Source organism: Myotis davidii, unplaced genomic scaffold, assembly GCF_000327345.1.
Source record: "Myotis davidii unplaced genomic scaffold, ASM32734v1 scaffold205, whole genome shotgun sequence".
NCBI classification, from domain to species: domain Eukaryota; kingdom Metazoa; phylum Chordata; class Mammalia; order Chiroptera; family Vespertilionidae; genus Myotis; species Myotis davidii.
Genome location: NW_006297573.1, coordinates 362,443 through 384,317, shown reverse-complemented (window position 1 = coordinate 384,317; position 21,875 = coordinate 362,443). Strand labels below are relative to the sequence as shown.

Sequence of the window (21,875 nt, the reverse complement as noted above, 5' to 3'; positions counted from 1 at the left end):
CTGATTTAACGGAACTAAATGGGAAAAAAAAAAAGCATATCTCTGGATTTAAAAAATCTAAGACAAAGCCCCTTCTCTGGCCTCAGAAATGACACTTAGCAGCTCTGAGAGGAAGATCTCATGTTTCCTTAGATCTTATTCAATATAATACAACTTCGCTGTTTAAATAAAAAGCATATAGCTTCCAACTACAAAAGTAGTTTTTATATTTCTTCATCACTAAAGGAAACACACTCCAGATGATGCATTTTGTGCATAATTAACTCGAGACTGTCACTCTATTTCTGAGAAGTGGCTGTTCTCTGAGGGCATTATTCTTTAAACAACAGATGTAGGTCATCTTCTAAGTTTAGCACAGGTGAAAAAAAACCCCACAAAAAACAAAACAAAAACAAGCATTCCACACCCCTCAGAAGTCTTTCAGGTTAATTCCAACTAATAATGGCTACTATTTACTGAGCTTACTCCATGCCAAACACTATGCTATACTCTTCATGCACAACATCTCATGTAAAGTTCACAAGAACTGGGATGCTATGTACTTTGACCAGACGGGGAAACTGGAACTCCAAGAGCTTGAGGAATTTGCCCAAGGTGATTTTGCTACTAGTTTAAAAGCCTGTCATCCTCAGGCACGCTTAGATGTCACATCGTGTGTATGGTACCCATAAAAATCAGATGATTTGGAGAGGTCATCTTTATAAAGATGTCTCCTAAATAATCTCTGAGCAGGAACAGGAGGACGCTTAGTCATCTAGCATCGTAGACACAGAGTTCAGAATCAAGTACTTCACCACCATGCAGAGGGGAAATGCCTGACTGTTGACTGTGAGGCTTTTAAAGTCCCAAATGCACTATGGAGTCCCAATAAGACAGCACCATTCTCTTTTGCAAATGAACTGCACCCTGAACAAGGATATATACTTAATACACTTTTAATATACTTAATATGATCATATTTCATTTGAGGGTAAATACTGCTACCATCCTTTAAGAATATGAGTGATCATATTACCTAGAAGTTGAAATAACATTATTTTTATTTATTTCAGTAATCTGAGAAGTAGGAAAACTAGGTATCTTTCCCAAAGTCTATCCTTTCAAAGGTGACTCGGTGATATATGGAAATTATAATAAATTATTCAGAGATGGCCTTATCTTTAATATTATCTCATAATGGCGAGAAAACTATCCTTAGTTCTGATTTGGTATTCCCTTTCTACCCAAATAATCTATTTTCTTAAAATCTGAAATCAAGAACTCTTCCATTCAAGGGTGAACATATATCCTAATTTTTCTGCAATAGTCTAGTTTAGATATGTTGTTCCAATTATTAATAGCACTCCCTCTCAAAAGCAACCTAGTGTAACAGCACAGAAACTTCATTTCTTCAAGACAACCTTTTCTCCTTTCATTCCTTTTCATTCAAACTGGCCTCACCCAGCGCCCTGATGCACCATCTTCCTCTCCCTTGCACATCCACTCCCTCAGTCATTAAGCCCTCAGGACAATGAGGTTCTGGTCAGCATCAAAAACCTTAAGAACAAACATCATGTCTATTGACCCCAGAGATAGAGTTTCAGTCAAACTAGAGATAACATCTAGGCCTCATGGTGTTTAAGCTCCAGGCCCAGAAAAGCACAAGGCCCCACTGACCACACCCTTGGGAAACCAGACAGTGACACCCTGGCTGATGTCAGGACCAGATGCACTGATCAACGACCCCGTGCCCTAGCACCGACCCTAGCTGTGACCCTACCTCCATTAGTCACCATGACTAACGATTCCCCCCTATATAGCCCATCCCCTAGAAGCCATCGGGGAGCTCGGTCTTTGAACACGAGCTCAGCTGTGACTCCAGGTTTGGTGCCATCCCCTTAACATTAAACCTCTACTTTATTGGCAGCAAACTCCTGTTAGCATTTGATTGGTCTTTGATATGCACAGGTGAACAAACCCCTTTTAGTTTGGTAACACTAGTTTAGATGATAAATTATAACTTCCTCTCACATTGATTAAGCCATGATGATGGAAAGTGTATTTTATGTGATTCATTGCACTCAATGAGAAAATCAGACCAGACAGGGGATCTTGGCCAGCACACGATCACTTCTCTTTACAAGGGATGGTCCTTCAAACCTTCCTATCACAAATACTATCCATAACGGTGGGCCACACAAGTTTGTATTATCAGAACCCTCCAGACTGAATACTGAGTGGGGCAATCAAGACTCTTTCTGAAATGTCATTCAGGAGCAAATTATAGCACCTATAGACACTGAAGACAATAGCCCCACATGAGAAACACCTTATCTGTAAAACTTAGGTTGTAGTCTAATGGGTGAGACATTTCCCCCTCATGGGTTGGTTTTTGTCACAGTAGTAAAACAAGACAACAAAAACAAAAACAACAACAAAGCCACACTGATTTGAGGTAAACCTTCTATATTATTTAGGTATAAGAGATAGGATACTTAATTGCTATATTTTCCAGAAGAAGTAGAATTAATCTGGTAAGGATTCAATAAAAGTAAATGGATGTAAATCTTTTTGTTATACTACATAAACTTTCACTTTAGAGGTTTTTTCATGAGATTTGTTTCAATAAAGTTATTCAAAAGTATCATGAAGAGATAGGTTTTCAACTACTCTTAGTTTTCCATAGTTCAACTGAACATGAATATAAATTTATTCTGGAGAGCAGCTCAATTAAATCTTTTAAGAAACTTACCAAATTGGATATAAATATTAATTAAGTTAAGCTCAGATTGAAAATATTAATTATACATAAATTAAAAGTTACTTCAAGCAACAGATTTGCCTGAGGTTTGAATATCATGTTATACTATATTATGTTCAACATCATCCTCTCTGCCCATGCTTTTATTAAAGTAGAGAGATTTGTTATGAACAGTGACAATTATTATTAAAGAACTGAGTTGGAATTCAGTTAACTGGAATTGCTGACATTAAAATCTGAGAGTCCTTCTCCCTGGTTCACTTTCAAATATATTTTAAAATTTACATTTCAAGAGATTCAAATGTCTTTTTTGTATATAATAAACTCATTGAGTATCACACATGCAGAAAAAAATGAACAAATAGTAATTGTTTATAACTCAATGAATGCTTTTATAGGTTAATTTTTGTTTTTAAAATTAATTTCAGAGAGGAATGGAGAGGGAGAGAAAGAATCATTAATCAGCTGCCTCCTGCCTGCCTCCTACTAGGGATAGAGCCCACAACCCAGGTGTGTGCTCTGACTGGGAATCAAACCGTGACTTCCTGATTCATAGGTCGATGCTCAACCACTGAGCCATGCTGGCAGGGTAATTTTTAATCTAGCAATTCCACTTCTAAGAATTTATACTACATTTTTTTTTAAATCCAGGGGCAAAATGTCTATCGTGGCTATAGTACTTATAATAGATTAAAAAATGGAAAACTATAGATCATAAAAAAGATTTATTACATTCTCCATCACACTAATAAATGGAAAACTGCGCCATTAAGAGGAGATAAAGGAGGATGATAAAGAACTAGATCCACTGTCGTACAAAGATAACAGTATTGAGTGAAAAGTGACAAATATTATGTAATCCATTCTTCACATTATTTTCATTTATATAAAAGTTTCTGTCTGAGTCTAAAGAAAGTTCTGTGAGTATCTCTACTAAATGTCAACAATAATGGTATCTCTGGTGGGATTTAAAGTGATTTCCAACTTGTTTTTCTATGTTGATATTTTATAACTACTTTGTTATAATAATACCATTTAATAAATGCTTAGGGCATACAAGACACACACATTATACACACATATGCATATCTTACATACATTATTTCCCTTAAGTCTCACACATATCAGTAGAGGAATGCATTACTACCTCATTATACAGATAGAGAAATTGAGGCTTAGTGAGTTTAAGGAATTTGACCAATATAACATATCGAAAGCCAATATTTATAGCCAAATCTGTTAGAATCCAAAAACCTTTCCTGTTAATAAGAAACATTTCTAAGGGTATTTATCTGGGGTGGGGAGAAAAGCCATAGGACAGCACATTTTAATCCTATGGAATTTTAAATCCAATTAACAAAGCTTCTCAAAATAGGATTCCCAGACCAAGAAACCTTATATATATAAAAGCCTAAGTGGCTGAATGACAGGTCCCTATGATGCGCACTGACCAGCAGGGGGCAGATGCTCAACGCAGGAGCTGCATCCTGGTGGTCAGTGCGCTCCCACAGCCAACCTCCCGTGGCTGGCCAACTTCCTGCTTCAGTTTTACAGATGGGAGAACTGAAGGGAAGTAATGGACACCAAAGCCAGGGATAAAAACAGAAGATGACTAAAACTTACATAAAAACACAATTGCACTAGAATGAAGAATATCATATTAAATTTTTCTCCAAAAGACAAAATAAATAATAATCAGCTCCAATATCTTAATACTTTGGGCAAAGGAGCAGGTTTTGAGGACTAAGTTTAATAGATGCAGCTTCAATTTAATCTATTTCTTGTGCAGTACAATGTTCCCAAAGGAACACATTCATTTAAAAAGCTTAAGCATAAAAGATTTATTTTCTCTCAAGCAAAACTAATTAAATTGAAATGCCTCCTAAAGGCAAAGTAATAGTAATATGTAGTTCACATCATTCTAAATTTGATATATCGGGAAAATAGTAAGATATTCTTTTGACTCCTAAATGCTGACAATTTTGAAAAATATTGACCTCAAGGAAGTGAGCAGAGAAATATGTTTGTGCTGCTCTGATTTTTAGTGTTTCCATGGAAGTTGGTCCAATTGCTATAGGTTGGTTCGCTGACCAAATTAAATAGGTGCCTGTAGATAATTTCCTATTACCTTCAGGGCGTAGGAAGGAATAAGTAACGGAAGGCAGAAGTATCTACCTCTTAACAGCCCATTAATATTGCAGGGGACTCAGGTTTTCCTAGGAGGCTGAGGCATTACATCCCAATTCTATTAATGGTATTGTTAGTCACATAAATAAATAGAAGTCAGATGACCTGACCTAGAATTCCTTCTTCCAAGAACATCAGCACATGCTATGAGTTAAGACGTTCCTCAAACTGGTAATGCCCAGGTTAATGTTTGCTTATTTCATACTAACAATCAGATTAGAGCTCTATTCTAATTTCCTCTATTACTGGAAGTTTGGGCTCTTGCTTTCAACATATTTTCCTTCTCTCTCTCTCTCATCAACAAAAAAATAATGAAATAAAAATATTTTCCTTGCTGGTTCTGTAGACATTGCCACAAACCAATCCACCTGTGTGTGTGTGTTTTCTTTTTTAACATTAACTTGGTCAGTGAATCAATCCTAGAGAGGCAGGATTACATCACATATATGTGTTATCTTTTCAAAACACATCTCGTACAGAGTCTGGCAGTGCCACACTCCTCTGCATGACAGCACGATAACTGCGCAAAGACATATACACCAGTATGTTATAGTATTCAACCACTCAATAAAAAGGTCAGTGCAACATGATTCTGTTTTTTATATTAACCATAAAATCTATGTTTGCACAGATGTATATGACTCGGCATGAGACAAATAGGAAAAATGTTAACAGTGGTTATTTCTGAAGGAGTAGTATTACAAAGGTAAAAGAGAAAACAATAATTTTGTTATGATCACATGTTACTTTAAAAACATGTGAAAAGTATAACCTATAAATTAAAAAAGAGAAAAATAGCAGTGAGAAACAATACCTTATGACAACCCAGTATGTTAGGGAATCAATTAGAATTAAAACCCATTTGCTAACTGAATACTTTCAAATTATAGCCAGAAACATACATAAGGATGGGCAATAAAATTCAGAGAGTCAAAGCAATTTTAAATTATAATATGTAAATATTATGAAAACCCGTGACCCTTTGATCCCCCGGCCGACGCTCTAACCACTGAGCGAACTGTCCAGGGTCAAAATAAAACATTTTAAACACAATGTTGGGAGGGGAAAGTCCCGAGCTGTAGTTCAAGTAGAGAATCACAGAGAGACATTTAGAACCACACACTCGGTAGCAACAAGGAAGGTGTGCAGCTTGGATGCTGGTAGAGCTCACAGAAACCACTGCATACAAAGCCATGTGTCAGCAGCCACATTACCTGGTAGTTCTGAAGTGATATTTGGCATTTTACATCGGAACAGGAGTATGTGCTACCTCTATATGATTATTTTTATTGTATTGCAGTTATATTTTAGGAAACTGGGGAGGGGTGGGGTTAACATGTAATGTGTAATGTTTCCTGACTTAAAATAATGAGAAATAGACTCATGGTTACTGTTTTGGGTGGAACATCTGATTTTCAGGTTGGAATGCTGATTTTAGGCTTATATCTTAAAAACTATAATTAAAATACACAATCACATTTTGATAAATTTGAGCAGCTGTTTGATACTGTTAGTAAGTCAAACTTGGAATAAGAATCTTATTAAAACTTTTACTTTAGCCCTAGCCAGTTTGTTTCAGTGGCTAGAGGGCTTGCGGACTGAAGGGTCCCTGGTTTGATATTGGTCAAGGGCACGTGTCTGGGTTGCGGGCTCGATCCTTAACAGGGAGTGTGTAGGAGGCAGCCGATCAATGGTTCTTTCTCATCACTAATGTTTTTATCTCTCTCTCTCCTCCTCTCTGACATCAATAAAAATATATTTTAAAAAACTTTTATTTTAAGCTTTGTGCCTTAAGATTGCATTGCGATTAGAAGTGACTCTACATTTCTAATTCTGCAAATAAAGCAAAATACAGAAATAAATTCTATGTTGAGGCTGGTTGTTATAAGGAAACCCTTTTCAATAATCTAAGAGCATATCTTTCCAGAGTGCATTTCAGGTATGGTCACTACATAGCCAGGAGCAGGCCTGGGAGGAAGCGGAGGCAGGGGTGGGTGGGGGGATGGTGTGTGTGAGGGGTGGGGGACTGGGAAAGGAGGGAGCAGAGGCCTGGAGAACTACCCCGGTGTCATGCGAAATCTGAGGAGAAACTGCAGAAAAGAGAGGAGAGCCTCCAGAGGCACTCTGAAACCCAGTTATCCTCCCAATGACCAGTGTCTTCCCAGCACACATCCCCAACCCATTGCTTATAATCTTTCCCCAGTGACCTACGTTTCCTCAGTTATCCTCACTTCTACTTTCTGCTTTCACTGCACTTTCTCTCCATGACGTTAAGATCACATGGCTCCCCGTAGAAACCTCCCATAAAACTCTGGTGGAGCAGTAATGAGGACTGCTATGGTGAAAATGAAACGATCGCACTCCTCCAAAAGCTCAGAAGGAATATAGGTCTTTAGCCTAAATAATTCAGCAGCATAAAGACACTGAAGTGTGACTAAATAATTCAAAACTCTGTCCCCAATGGGCCAGAGACAGAAACAAAAATGGCAGGCGTAGAAGATAAAGACTTCATTGCAGGAAACCCAGAAAAGAATGAGGCCACTCGATATAAGCGCGAGGTTTTACATAGTATTTCCTGCAGCCTGAAGACAAAACTTTGGCTCTGTAGTGGCCCTGAGGGGGGAAGCTCTTAATTATGGAGCTCAGAGGAGCTCTCACATTGGACAAGAACAAATTCAAAAATATTATTTTCCTTTTCTGGTTCTTGGGAGACAGGTATAATTTCCCTGACTGCATTCTTCTTTTAATGGATTCAAAGTGGCATTACATTTTTAGAAAATAAAAAGAGTAACAGGGTATTGCATTGTGAGAAACTACTTCAGATATTGTAACTGCATTAATCTAGAGCTACCCAAAATACGAAATGAGGAGAAATTCACGGATTACCTTCTAGAACAGCCGTGGACAAACTATGGCCCGCGGGCCGGTGAAATGAATAAAACTAAAAAAAAAAAAGACCGTACCCTTTTATGTAATGATGTTTACTTTGAATTTATATTAGTTCACACAAACACTCCATCCATGCTTTTGTTCCGGCCCTCCGGTCCAGTTTAAAAACCCATTGTGGCCCTTGAGTCAAAAAGTTTGCCCACCCCTGTTCTAGAAGGTCTATTAATCCAAGAACTAAATAACTTAAAAGCAAAGAGCTTAGAGTCAGAAAAGCTAGTGTTCACATGTTTATTCTGCCCTTGGGCGCCTCAGATTCCTTTTTTGTAATACAGGGGTTAAAAGAGCACCAACTTTCACTGGGCCCTTGTAAAAGTTGAGAGCGAGAATGCATTTAAAAAATTTAGCACTGCCTCATAAATAATAAGTATTCGATGTTAGCTGAGTTCCCAACACAGCTCTCCCATTTCCATATCTCCCAATCGGTCTCTTAATGAGTACATCTTTATATAACTCAAATGAGGTAGAACACAGTAGATTACTGAGGGAAAATGATTTAGCAAGACACAGCTACTGACTACAGTGCTATAATGGCAGGGATGGGGGTGGGCTGGGGAGGAGAGTGGACGATATTGCACTTTGAAGAAAGGAAAAATGTTGCACACACAGGAGAGGTCCTCCACTGTTTTGTGTGTGAGGCTGACCCCATTCTTCTGCCTGCTTTCCAATTTGTTAATTAGGCTGTAGACTATTTTTAAGAGTCACACAATGGGGTGACTACAGCTCTGCATGGGAAGATCATATTCAGGACTTGCTTACAGTATTTATTTTAGTCAGGTTTGATCAACTGATTTTTTCTTCTTTTTTTCCACTGTTTTTTTTTTAAATTTTTTAAAAACATATATTTCATTGATTTTTTACAGAGAGGAAGGGAGAGGGATAGAGAGTTAGAAACATCGATGAGAGAGAAACATCGATCAGCTGCCTCCTGCACAGCCCCCGCTGGGGATGTGCCCGCAACCAAGGTACATACCCTTGACTGGAATCGAACCTGGGACCCTTCAGTCCGCAGGCCGATGCTTTATCCACTGAGCCAAACCGGTTAGGTGATCAACTGATTTTTTTATTTTTTTTTTTATTTTTTGATTAACTGATTTTTTAACTGCTTTACTGAGATATAATTGATATACAATCAATCACATGCTTAAAATGTAAAATTTGATATGTCTGAACACTCATGAAACCATTGGCCAATCAATTCCTTTTTGCATGTTTAGCTATTGTAAATCTATCTGTGTTAATAAAACTGTAGGAAAAAGAAATTGTTTTGCAATTTTGAAATCCTTTACTTTCTGCTCTGTAAACTAGTGTTTCTGCAATGGGATATTTTATTACATGAAGTCTCTTAGGGCATAATTATTGCATTAAAAAGTACAATTTATAAATCCATGTATGATATTAATTTAAAGGAGCCAATCTAAGATGACAGAAGCTTTTGACTATAAATTAGAATCTTATCTATGGATGCACAAAAGCTTTTAATTTATTTACTACTGTACTCTGCTCCTATATTGCACCCAAGCTTTCCAAAAGGCTTCAAAAATAATTCAGTGTCAATGAGCAGAGAGTGAAGAATTGACTGCTGAGACTGGTGTGTGGGCAGGTACATGGGTCGGTCACTTAACCTTTATGGTTCCACTTCTTTTCTTTTATCAAATAAATACTACTAGACAAATAAATACTACTAAACTGAATTTACCTGTAGTTGTATGTCTTTATCCCTGGCAAATAAGGGACATATTCATGCTTTTTATTTTTGATGGTTCTTAAATAAACATATACACATGCAAAATAACAAGATTTAGTTGTGGTGATCCTGCAGGTAAATGTTACAAAGGGAATGTACTTCCTCCATCTTGAAGGATGTGTGAGCCAGACGAGACACAGCCCTCCACGCCACCCCAATCAATTGTGCATTTCCTGTGCCACCCACACAGGTTCCTCTGGCTGCTTCGGTGACCTGACAAATCACTCCAATTCCCGGCACAGCACTATCGGCTCTCTCTTCCCACACGGGCACTGTAGGGAAGATTATAAATAAATCCTATATTCCTGTGACAGCACCATGAGCAGGCTCGTGTATTTTCTGGGACTAATTGCTTAGGGAAAGCCAATACTCTAGAGCAAGTCTCACTCCAGTCTACATGGTAATTATATGTTAATGCATTTTGAAATTAATTCAGAGTCTCCTACCCCCACCCCGCTAGCATCGCAGTAAAGGGCAGAGAAGCTGAGACTTAATCACATTGTCTTCTGGGGGCTTCACGTAAGATTTCTTTTGTACATGAACTGGGCCATCGATCGGCAGAACTCGCTGACTGCTCTTCCACGGGAGCAAGGCAGTCGCTCAGCAACAAAACTGCTGGCGACATCCTGCCAAAAATCAGCCACCGGCAGGCTCCGGGAGAGAAGCAGAGTCTCTGACTTCGAAGAAGCCACCATGTATGTCCCACCCGTCCCTTTCCTACCTCCTCTAAATTAGCCTCAGGTTAGGGCTTAAACAACTCAGATCAACTATAAATAAAAGGAGGCTGGAATAAAGTAACAACATAACAATAACAAAAAAAGCAATAATGAGAAGTGATATGAGCAAATGGCGGGATGGTAAAAATAATCAAGGCAGGGATAACGTGACCTCAATTGAGGAGAGAAGCCACAAAAAATAAATGGAGCGTGGGTGGATAAGCAAATACACAGATGTGCCCTAACCTGGAAATCTAGTTAGCATAATCTAAGAACCACTGTACATGCCTCTATCATAATGCGCATGCCGTGATATCATAATGCCATCGTTTAACACAATGCAATAGGCAAAGGACTACTGTGGTAACTCCTGGCTTCACCTTCCCTGGCACTCATCATGAAATCAATGTCTTATTCTCAGTTCAAAAGCACACTGGATTGAGTATCATGCTATATACAAATTCCTCACATATCATAGAGAAATGATTGAAATTTTTTCTCAGCTATAAAAAGACACCAGGAAACAATTTTCCAAAGGAATATTTTCCCCTGTCACCCCTGACCTAGAGCCAAAAGTCATGTGAGAAGATGGGTTATAACTGATTACGAATCCAGTATGTGCATTTTTCCATTCTCTCAGCTTTTCAAGACTCTGTGTAGAGCTGGTGAGGAGAAGAAGATGGTTTCCCTCTGGGAGACCCCTTCAGAGGCAAATGCATGAATATAAACAAACCCAAAAGAACTGAAATATAAAAGTCCATGCAAAATATTATTTTACCAATAGCATCTGAAAAGTTTGAAGGTATTACTACCATGTGCCAGACAGTGCAACAAAACCTGCCTTTATCTTCTCTCCTTAATTCTCATCACACCCTCTGAGGTTGCTGCCACACAATCACTAGGCTGATTTGGCTCAGTGGACAGACGTTGGTTCCCTGCAGATTGAAGGGTCCCAGGTTCAATTCTGGTCACATGCCCAGGTTTCAGGCTGGATCCCCAGTAGGGGATGTGCAGGAGGCAGCCAATCAATGATTCTCTCTCATCATTGATGTTTCTATCTCTCTTTCTCCCACTCCTTTCCTCTCTGAAATCAATAACAATATTTAAAAAAAGATACTTGCTGAATGAATAATTTCCACTTGATAAAGAAGGTAACCGAGGATTAGAGAAGATAAACAGCTAAAATATGTGATGCTAGAATGTGTCCCAACATATTTTAATATTTTTTTTAACAAGAGAAATTGAGAGGAGCGGAGTGGGATTAAATTATTGCCATGGTTAATCTTCTTTCCCTTTTCATCTCTGAATGAAGATTAAAGTTGCTAAATAGCAACAAAAGGATCAAATTCAGAAAGTCAAAGGAAGGAGTAGGAGGTATACAATATGGCAATTTGTTATTTTTTTTTTCCACCCAGGAAAGTTTTTCCAGCTTCTAGTCTAGAAAAGAGGTATTGAAGTTTCTGTCTGCAAGGGAGGAAATATGATCCAAATAACAGTCAACTGTGTGCCAGGTACCCTGTTAAACTCCTTCTAAAATGCAACGAATACCTGAAAGAATTGATAGGAGTTAAAGTAGGTCTTCGAAGTCCAGTTCCCAATCCCCTGTACACAGTGTTGACTTTTGTGTATGGCCTGTAAAGCGGTCTCATTACTCTGCAGCCACACTCATTTGTTACTGGTATCTAATAAGATCCCAGACAGAGAAATAAAATACCAGTGCTCCTGTTTATTGATGAAAACATCTAGAGAGTAATTATCTTCTTTTATTTCTATCCTGTTCTTATGTGGCTTTAACCCACATCATCAGCTTCACCGATAGTAACCATTCCTTGACAGTCAGATCACAAGGTTTCATTGGCTCTGGCGCTTTTCCAAAAAATTAAATTACAATAGCAAAAACAAATGTTAATAAAAACAAAAATAGTTACTATGTAAAATAGTAAAAACAAAACACAAAAATACATACAATTGTCATACTTACGGTTAATTCAAAACCCTGAGCATTTTGATAAATGCTAATAATATTATATTAATACATAATCAAATTAGTTTTGAACTTTTAAAAATTAATATTAAAAACAAGACTTATTCTTTTAATATGTGTCCATGAGATTTTACTTAAAGGCTTCTAAATTATTTTTGAGAGATTTGTTTTTACTCAAGCAGCAAATAACATTTGCACGTGACAATATGGTTTTTATTTTTGCTTTGAAAAATGATTTTAAATAGTTGAAGAAAATATAATTTGTCAACACTCTTCTCCTTCACCTCACTGTATTGCACACTATCTCCTGTACCCCTTCACTTCACCAGAAGAGAAGTAAAAAAATATATGCCCCTTACCTCTAATAGTTCATCTCCAATACGCAGCCGTCCGTCCGTGGCCGCGGGTCCTTCTGGGTTAATTCCCACCACAAAGATGCTCATGCGTGACCTGTCCTTATTGCCCGCAAGGCTGAGTCCAAGTCCATTCTTATCCTTTTCAAGTTCAATAATGTGTAATTCTCCTGGCAGATCTGCATATCTTTGCCTGATTTTTTCTATTAAAATAAAGATAAAGAGAAAATTAAAGAGAGCAGTTAAATATATATTACAGAGATGACAGCATTCCCCTAACCATACTGTGATTCCTCTACAATGAATGGTCCTTTTGGAAAATGAAGTGCTTGAGGTCATTCATAGCCTTATGTATAAGTTACAGTTAAGAAGTCTTTACATCTATCTAAGAAGGTAGTTCACCCATAAAATCTTTCCTGATCGTCCAGTTTCACACTGGCCTAGGCTTTCCATGGGTTATTTTCTCACATAAAATGGTCAAAACAATGTGGTGAAAATCCTGGCCTCCCTGCACCCTCTCCAAAAAAAGGGGGGGGGCAGGGCGGAGACAAAGAATATTTACGGAGCACCAGCTATATGCCAAGCAAAGTGATTGGTCCTTGAGATATTATTTTGAACAAAGCAGACATGTTCCTGTTGTCGTGGATTTGCAGTCCAGTAGGAAAGAAAATAAACAATTATTTTTAAATAATTACATTTCTTTAAAGTATGCAAAGGTTACAAAATAATAATATTGAGTGCTATGTGAGTAAAAACAAGTGGGATTAAGAACGTTGATTTAGCTATCAGCCCTGAATTCGATCTGCGAATCTATCATTTACTCAATACCTAATATTTAATATATTATTTTGTCTCTATGGAATTCATCTATGAAATGGGCATTAGAATACCTACTTGCTTGGATGCTGGAAAAATGAACTAACATACATGTTAAAAAACTCAATGGTTGCCCTAACCGGTTTGGCTCAGTGGATAGAGCGTTGGCCTGCAGACTCAAGGGTCCCAGCTTCGATTCCAGTCAATGACATGTACCTTGGTTGCGGGCACATACCCAGTAGGGAGTGTGCAGGAGGCAGCTGATTGATATTTCTCTCTCATTGATGTTTCTAACTCCCTATCCCTCTCCCTTCCTCTCTGTAAAAAATCAATAAAATATATTTAAAAAAACCAAACTCAATGGTTCATGGCTTACAGGTATTTTATAATTATTTTATCCGGTCTCTGTCTCACTTTGCTATCTCTACTTTATGGTTTAGATGACACAAATAAATTATAGGACAAGAAAAGGAAAATAACTACAGACAGATTTTAAAATAATATTATTATGAATAGTATATCAATGAACTAAATGTTGACACATTTTAAAATATAGATAACAGATAAATTGCTCAAAATTTTAAAATAACATATTTAGTACAAGACTAAATGTAAAACTACAATAGATTAGTAATTATTAAATAAACTGAAATGATCGTCAAGAATATTACCTTTCAAAAATACTTTCAAGTCCTAGATATTTTTACATTTGAATTCTATCAGATTTCAAGTTATAATAAATTTTTATCCTATGTAAGCTGTTCCAAAATATGGAAAATGTACAAAAAGTTATCCACCCCATTTTTGAGGCTGTATAATTCTAATTCTGATTCCAAAATCAAGAAAAGAAAATTTCCCTGGCTGGTATGGCATTGAAGGGTCACAGGTTTAATTCCCAGTTTAAAACCTGAGTTGCAGGTTTGATCTCTGGCCCTGGTCAGGGCTATGTAGGAGGCAACCAGTTAATGTGTCTTTCTCACATCAGTGTTTCTCTCCCCCCGCACACCCCTACCCCCTTCACTCTCTCTAAAAAGCAATGGAGCCAAAACCGGTTTGGCTCAGTGGATAGAGCGTCGGCCTGCGGACTGAAAGGTCCCAGGTTCGATTCCGGTCAAGGGCATGTACCGTGGTTGCGGGCACATCCCCGGTGGGGAGTGTGCAGGAGGCAGCTGGTCGATGTTTCTCTCTCATCGATGTTTCTAACTCTCTATCTCTCTCCTTTCCTTTCTGTAAAAACTCAATAAAATATATTAAAAAATAAAAATAAAATAAAAAATAAATAAAAAGCAATGGAAAAAATATCCTTGGATGAGGATTAAAAATAATAATAAGAAAATTATAGTCTTATTTATAATCATGAACACAAAATTTTTTATTTAAAAACAATAAATTTAATTCAAGTGTATTAAAATATTTAATTTGACGTCTATGATATAGCCAAATATTGACCATTTTCTGATATAAGAAAAGCATTTTCATACGATTCAATCTAACAATAAATTATGAAGAAGGGTATAGGCCAGGAATGCAAGGATAGTTAATCATCGGGAAATTTTTCAGGAAAATCACATTCATAAATTAAACTAGAAGAACTGAAAGATAATAATAGATGAAGAAGAGCATTCTGAGAAAGTACAACATCTACTTAAGATTTTTCAAACCGGTTTGGCTTAGTAGATAGAGCGTCGGCCTGCAGACTGAAAGATTTTTCAAAACCCCCAAACTGTCAATGAATTGGAACAGAAAGTACTTTCTGAATTTAAATATACAAATAAAAGTATAATAAAAAAGGCATTTGTAAGTATTTAAAACCAACAGGGGATCAATATACAGAGAACTTCTATAAATCAAGCAGAAAAATAACAATAGGAATCTGATCAAAAGATATAAAATTCAAATGGCTTACAAACATGTGAAGAGACACTCAAATTCATTAGTAGTTATGGAAATGCTAATTAAAATGAGATATCAGTTTCTACTATTAGACTGGCAAACATCCAAACACTGGGTCATTAAGCCTTAGTGGAGATATGAGGATAGAGGAACCCTCACACACTGTGGTTAAGAGTGTTGAGTGGTGTAGCTATTCTGGAGAGCAGTCTGGCACTACTTAATCAAATTAAGCCTACATATAGTGTATAAACCAGCAATTCCACTCTTGGGTATATATAGCCTAATGAATTCTTACACAGGTCTCAAACAAGACAACTGGCTAATCATTACAATGTTATCTGAGATAACAGGGAGTTGGGAGTAATCTGGGTGTCTGTCACTGGGGGAGAGGATAGATGAAATGTGGTGGACACCAGTGTGTACTGTCAGCAGATAGAAGCAATTCATTGTAAGCAGTAATATGGAGAGATTTAAAACTATTGCTGAAATCAATTTACAATAGCTAAGATCTGGAAACAGTCCAAGTGCCCATCAGTAGACGAGCGGATAAAAAAGCTGTGGTACATTTACACCATGGAATTCTATGCAGCAGTAAAAAAGGAGAATCTCTTACCCTTTGAGACAGCATTGAGGGGCCTGGAGAGTGTCATGCTAACTGAAATAAGTCAGTCAGAGAAAGACAAGTATCACATGATCTCACTCATATGTGGAATCTAAGTAACAAAATAACTGATGAACGTGGAGTGGATCCAGAGACAAGGAAGCATGGCACAGAGTGCAGAATCTTGGAGGGAAGGCGGGGGAGTGTGGGTGGGTGGGAAGTAATCAACCAAGAACCTTGTATGCATATATGCACAGCCCATGGCCACAGACAATGGGGTGGTGAGGGCCTGGGCTGGGGGGGGAGGGGGAGGGATAGTGGTGGCAGGGGCAGGCTGGAGGGGGTCAATGGGCAAAAAAAGGGGACACATGTAACACTTTCAACAATAAAGAATTATTTAAAAATAAAAACAGTGCTGAATGAAAAGGAGAAAAGACAGAATGCAAATTAAGGTCAATGCACGAAAACACACAAGGCATATTTTGGAAGCAAATATACAAAGACACAAGTATTTAACACATTAGAATGATTAATTAAAATGGGGTGAAAAAAGTAGAAAGAGCAAGGGCAAAAGAGTCAGAATTCAGTTCTAATCTTTAGCCGAGGCATTTCACACCAGTAGTTCCTTGGACCAGTCAGTGAACCTCCACAAACTACAGACTTTTTATTTGTAAAATGAGGTTGTTACCTTAAAAATACATGTTATGCCCTGGCTGGTTTGGCTCATGGTTAGAGCATTGGCCCACAGACCAAAGGTCAAGGGTTTGATTCCAGTCAGGGGCATGTATCTCGGTTACAGGTTCCCCACCCGAGTTGGGGCGCCTGTGGGAGGCAACCAATCGATGTGTCTCTCTCACGTTGATGTTTTTCTCTTTCTCCCCCTCCGTTTCTTCCACTCTCTCTGGAAATCGATGGAAAAAATGTCCTAGGATAAGGATTAAAAAAAAAATGTTACCTAAAAATGCCTAAGACATCAGGTCTAAATAATATTAGGGGGAAAATACAACCATGGTTTTATTTCCATGGCTTAGTTATGTTGTGGTTTTAAGTTAGTCTTAAGTTGGTGACAACTTGACTCTTTTCTTCTTTAACTGTATCTTGAGGAAAATTGACTTGCGAAAGAAGCAATGGTTTTCCCATGGAGGCACAAGGGAAGCAGGCACACAGTCCTCCAAGGGAATCATTAGAGGAAGGGTGACACCATTATCCCAGGCTCTCTTCTCTGAGTTTCACACATTGAGGAGTCCCCCAGACAACTTCTGTGCATGTAAAGGAATCACTGCACCGTGCAGGTGGGATGGTGGAGCAGGTGAGGGGGTGGTGCCAGGCCAAGGCAGGGTGCCAGGCAGGGCTGCGAGGTGGGGGTGCGAGCTGGGGCCCTGATCTCCGCAGGCCACTCCAGGGACCCCAGCTACACACAAATTCATGCACCGGGCCTCTAGTTGATATAAGGATGCAAACCCAGTTTTATCTGTCTTCACAGTACAATCTGAAAGTATTTTTTAAAAAAAATTTTGTTACTTTATACTTCCCTATTCTAGAATATAAACTTTGTGAGGGTCCTTGTACATGCATTTCACTGCTGTCTTCTGTACCTAATATAGTGTCTGGCATATATTAGGTTGTTAATATGTGAAATATATGCCAGTTGAAATCATAAAAGAATGGTTTCTAAGGTTTTCTTCAATTGCTGTGCCATATTATTAAATCAATGCCCCGAACAATGTGACAAAAACATGGTGGAGTGCTAACAGCATGACACAAAAGTTTTTCAGAGATAATGCATTCTTTCAGTTAAAGAAGTAGACTGCTTTCTTCTTTAGACTTGCATTCAAAAGTAAAAAAATCCATTAGGACTATTAGAAAAAAAAATAACAAGGTATGCCTTATCTTTTAAAATAGACGATTAAACAGAAGAAACTTGAAAAGCAAAAGGATTTATACTTTATCATTTTTTCAATGCATCATAAAACAGGAAGAGTGTCAAATGCTTTGTAACACACACGCTCGTTAATCTTAAGTTAAATTTTTATTGTTAAGATTTTCAGGCCTCGGAATTTGAATTATCCTACAGTTTTTATTTAGACTCATAACTTAGAAGGGGCTTAAAAGATGAGCGATCCAGCCCTAGCCGGTTTGGCTCTGTGGATAGAGCATCTGCCTGCAGACTGAAAGGTCTCAGGTTTGATTCCATTCAAGGGTGTGCAGGAGGTAGCCGATCAATGATTCTCTCTCATCATTGATGTTTCTAAGTCTTTCCCTCCCCCTTCTTCTCTGAAATCAATAAAAATATATTTTAAAAAAAGATGAGCAGTCCAACTCCTATACAAATTAAATGCTATGTTTCCACTATATCACAGAATCAAAGACTTTTAATGCAGGCAAAATAAACCAAGAAATCATCTAGAGCTACCTTCTCTTAAAGCACCCCCAACCTTGGACTCCATTTCATAAAGAACAAAATTAGACTGTAAAAAGAAGATCCTGTATAAGGTTATGAAGCTAATTTATAGCTAGAAATGAAAATCTTCTTCTAATATGTAGTTTAATTCCTTCTCTACCAAATCATGGTAAATCTCTCCAATAACATTTAAAAAAAATACAAATACTTCAAATTTCTCCCTTAGTTGAAGAAGCTATATTTAGAGTCATCATGTTGTCATAATACCTCTGTACATAAAAGAAACTTTCCAAAGTTCATTATGTCATTGAATCCTCCCACATCTTTGCAAACATTTCTATATGCAGATGAGTGGACTGATACTTAGAGAGGTGAGGTGGTTTGGTCAGCGTTTGGGTCCAAGTGCCGTGCTCTCTTCATCACATCACAGCTAACACTTAGACTGGTAGAATGTTTAATAAGAGGCTCCCTTAAGGGAGCTGAAACCATGGTTTCCAATCCTAGTCTGCTTAGATCATTTGGCAGGCAAGCTACCTAAAATCACCCCGAGAGCCTGTAAAATAGGGTCATAGCAATGCTCCACCAGCTGAGATTCTGAGCCAGTAAGTTTGGGGTAAGGTTTGGGAATAGGGTCAAGTTCTCTTTGTAACAGGCCCTGAGTTGATTTTCATGAGCAGCTATACCTGTAAGTAACAGCTTACTCTCCCATGCAACATAAAATTTTCTTCTAGAGCTATCATGACAGTCAACCATAATGTTTACAGACAACCAAAATTGAAGGCAGGCTTGAAATATGCTTTCCACAAGAACTAATCTAATATGGAGACTAGCTCTGGCTCATAATTGTGCTCAGGATTGAATATGAAATTTGTTTTGACTGTACAGTAGATTGCTTTAGAATCTCAATCTCAATCTTTTCCCCTCTACCTCCTACCCTCCCACATAGCTGCCTCCTGCCTTCTCAAATCGCAGAAGTTCCCTGTAATTTCCATTACCAATTACTTCTACTCTGTAGGTATAATTAAAGGTGAACTAGAATTTCAAAAGGGTTTGAGAAGGAAAACAGGGTTAGTGTGTGGGAGAAAGCAGTACTGAGCTTTCATCTTTGGGAAATCAAGACACTGCATGCCAGTTTAACAACTCAGGATTTAAGAAAGAAACCACACTGGGGGAAAAGGAGGATCTCTAATACTTTCAACAATAAAGATTTTAAAAAGAAAAGAAAAGAAAAGAAAGAAGCCACAGTATAGCCCCTCCAGTGCACAGCTGAGTCAGCACAAAGTGTTCTGCAGCATTAGACATGTGGCTCCACCACAGGGAAACCCACACTGCCTGGCATTTGCTCTTAGGGTTGGGGGGAGTCGTTTCCATGGCAACCAGTGGGCGGGGAAGGGGATACATAGAAAGAAAATGTATAAGGAAAGCAGTTTTCTTAAAACATTTCAATTTAACTAAAAATGCATTAAAGAGGTAGGGTAAAGGATATTATTTTATTTGAAGCCAATGAAGTTCTCCTCTACAATTAAGAAAAATAAAATCCAAAGAAGCCATATTTCGTTTCGGGCGCGCGCGCACACACACACACACACGCACACACTCCCCTTATATAACTACTCAATATTAGCAACAAAACATTAAAAGTGTTATAATCACCCAGGATCTTACTATACCCATTACTGGTATTGCCAAGAAATATTTGTAATAAACAGCCAATCTTTATACTGATCTTCATTGACTTTCACGATGTGTAATTAAGTGAAGGTAGTTCCTATTCCCAAATAATCTAGGTGCCCTTCAATTTCTAAATACTAGTAGAACTCACTAGGCTTTACTTCAATCCCTGGAATGAACAGCAGCCTAGAATAAAGGAGAAAGGAAGTCTTTTGACTCAGCTGAACAGTCACTCTTGTTTTAAACATGGATTTTCTAACCCCATAACAATATTATCTGAAGAAAGGAATCCCAAAATGCTCATAATTCTGTATCAAAGCATCGGTACCTTTTCCTGTCCAAAAAAGCCAATAAGATTTCTCCAGTATGGCCTCAGGATGTTTTCCCACCATCACAGGATATTAAGTGTTGCTAAATAACAGAACCTTTTTCCCGAGAAAGAAAATTCAAGTCACTGCCCAGTTTTTTAATAGAAAATGTTCAACACACTGGAATAATGATCCAATACAACTTCAGAAGCATTTTGTTACCTGGTCTGTTTCCAAATAATAAAGAATAAAATTACAGAGAAAAATATTTAAGTATATTTTTCTATATATTAAATATAACAATCCCACTTTTAAATAATCAGGTTATGATATGCATCTCAATCTAATTTTCTTATGCAGTGATCACTTTTCATTCACTGAGAGTTAATCAGTACCTACAGATTTGAGAAGTAAAAACATGAAAGAAAACCATAACTGATAAAAACAAAACAAAACACACACACACACACACACAAACACAGCATATGAACTCCAGTAGTAAAGAGCAAATCTCAAGTGAAAGCCCACAAATAGAGAAAATAAGGAAAACATGTCCACATAAACTACATTTGGCATGACAACAAATAAACAAACCTTCCTCTTACATGTAGTAGAAATTTTTGCCAGCTATAAATTTGCTATTATAAGTAGAAATTAACTTAGAAACACAAGACCTACAGATAAGTACCAGTAAAATAATAACAGCTAGATATTGTTCTAAGCACTTTATAATTTAATTCATTTAATCTTTATAAAAATTGATTCGGGCCCTAGCCGGTTTGGCTCAGTGTATAGAGTGTAGGCCTGTGGACCAACGCATCCCAGGTTTGATTCTGGGCAAGGGCACATACCATGGTTGTAGGCTCCTCCCCAGCTCGGGCCACAGGGCTCGTCAGGAGGCAACCAATCCATGTGTTTTTCTCACATCGATATTTCTCTCTGTTTTTCCCTTTCTCTTCCACTCTCTCTAAAAATCAGTGGAAAAATATCCTCAGGTAAGGATAAAAAAATCAATTTGGTAGATATTATTATCCCCTTTTAGAGGTGAAGAAACTAAGGGACAGAGAGGGTAGATAGCTTGTGCGGTAACAAGCATGTGAATAGTAAAGCTGGGATTTGAAACCAGAAAGTTTGGCTATGGTGTTGATGATCTTAGGTGAAAGTCAGGGCCAGAATTAAACAAAAATGTATTAATATAGGACTTGGGGGGAAAAAAACAACAGAAAAATCGAGTAATTTCCTTCACAATAATTCAATTTATATTAGATATAAGAATAGAAAAGAAACTCAACCATAAATTTAAAGTGACAAAATTCAAGCAGTTAATGAGAGCAAAAATCATTAGCATTATTTCCTTAAGAGGCCATAAAGTAAGAAAATAAAAGCCTCAACTAATAATAAAAATCTAAAATGTCCCCATTAGATGAATCAAAATTCAAATGAGTCAATGTACAATGAGTACATTTTAAACAAGGCACTGTATTAATATTGACTGAACTTTCCCTGACACTA

At 37.6% G+C, this 21,875-nt stretch overlaps 1 protein-coding gene across 2 annotated transcripts in view; it reads right to left on the bottom strand.

The window, feature by feature from the left end:
• Nucleotides 1-21,875, bottom strand: part of INADL (InaD-like (Drosophila)) — a 282,818-nt gene that overhangs the window by 110,213 nt on the left and 150,730 nt on the right. For both annotated transcript variants that reach the window (XM_006773216.2, XM_006773215.2), the window contains exon 27: nt 12,680-12,876. In XM_006773216.2, the coding sequence (XP_006773279.1) occupies nt 12,680-12,876 (197 nt within the window). The remainder of the gene's footprint in view (nt 1-12,679; nt 12,877-21,875) is intronic.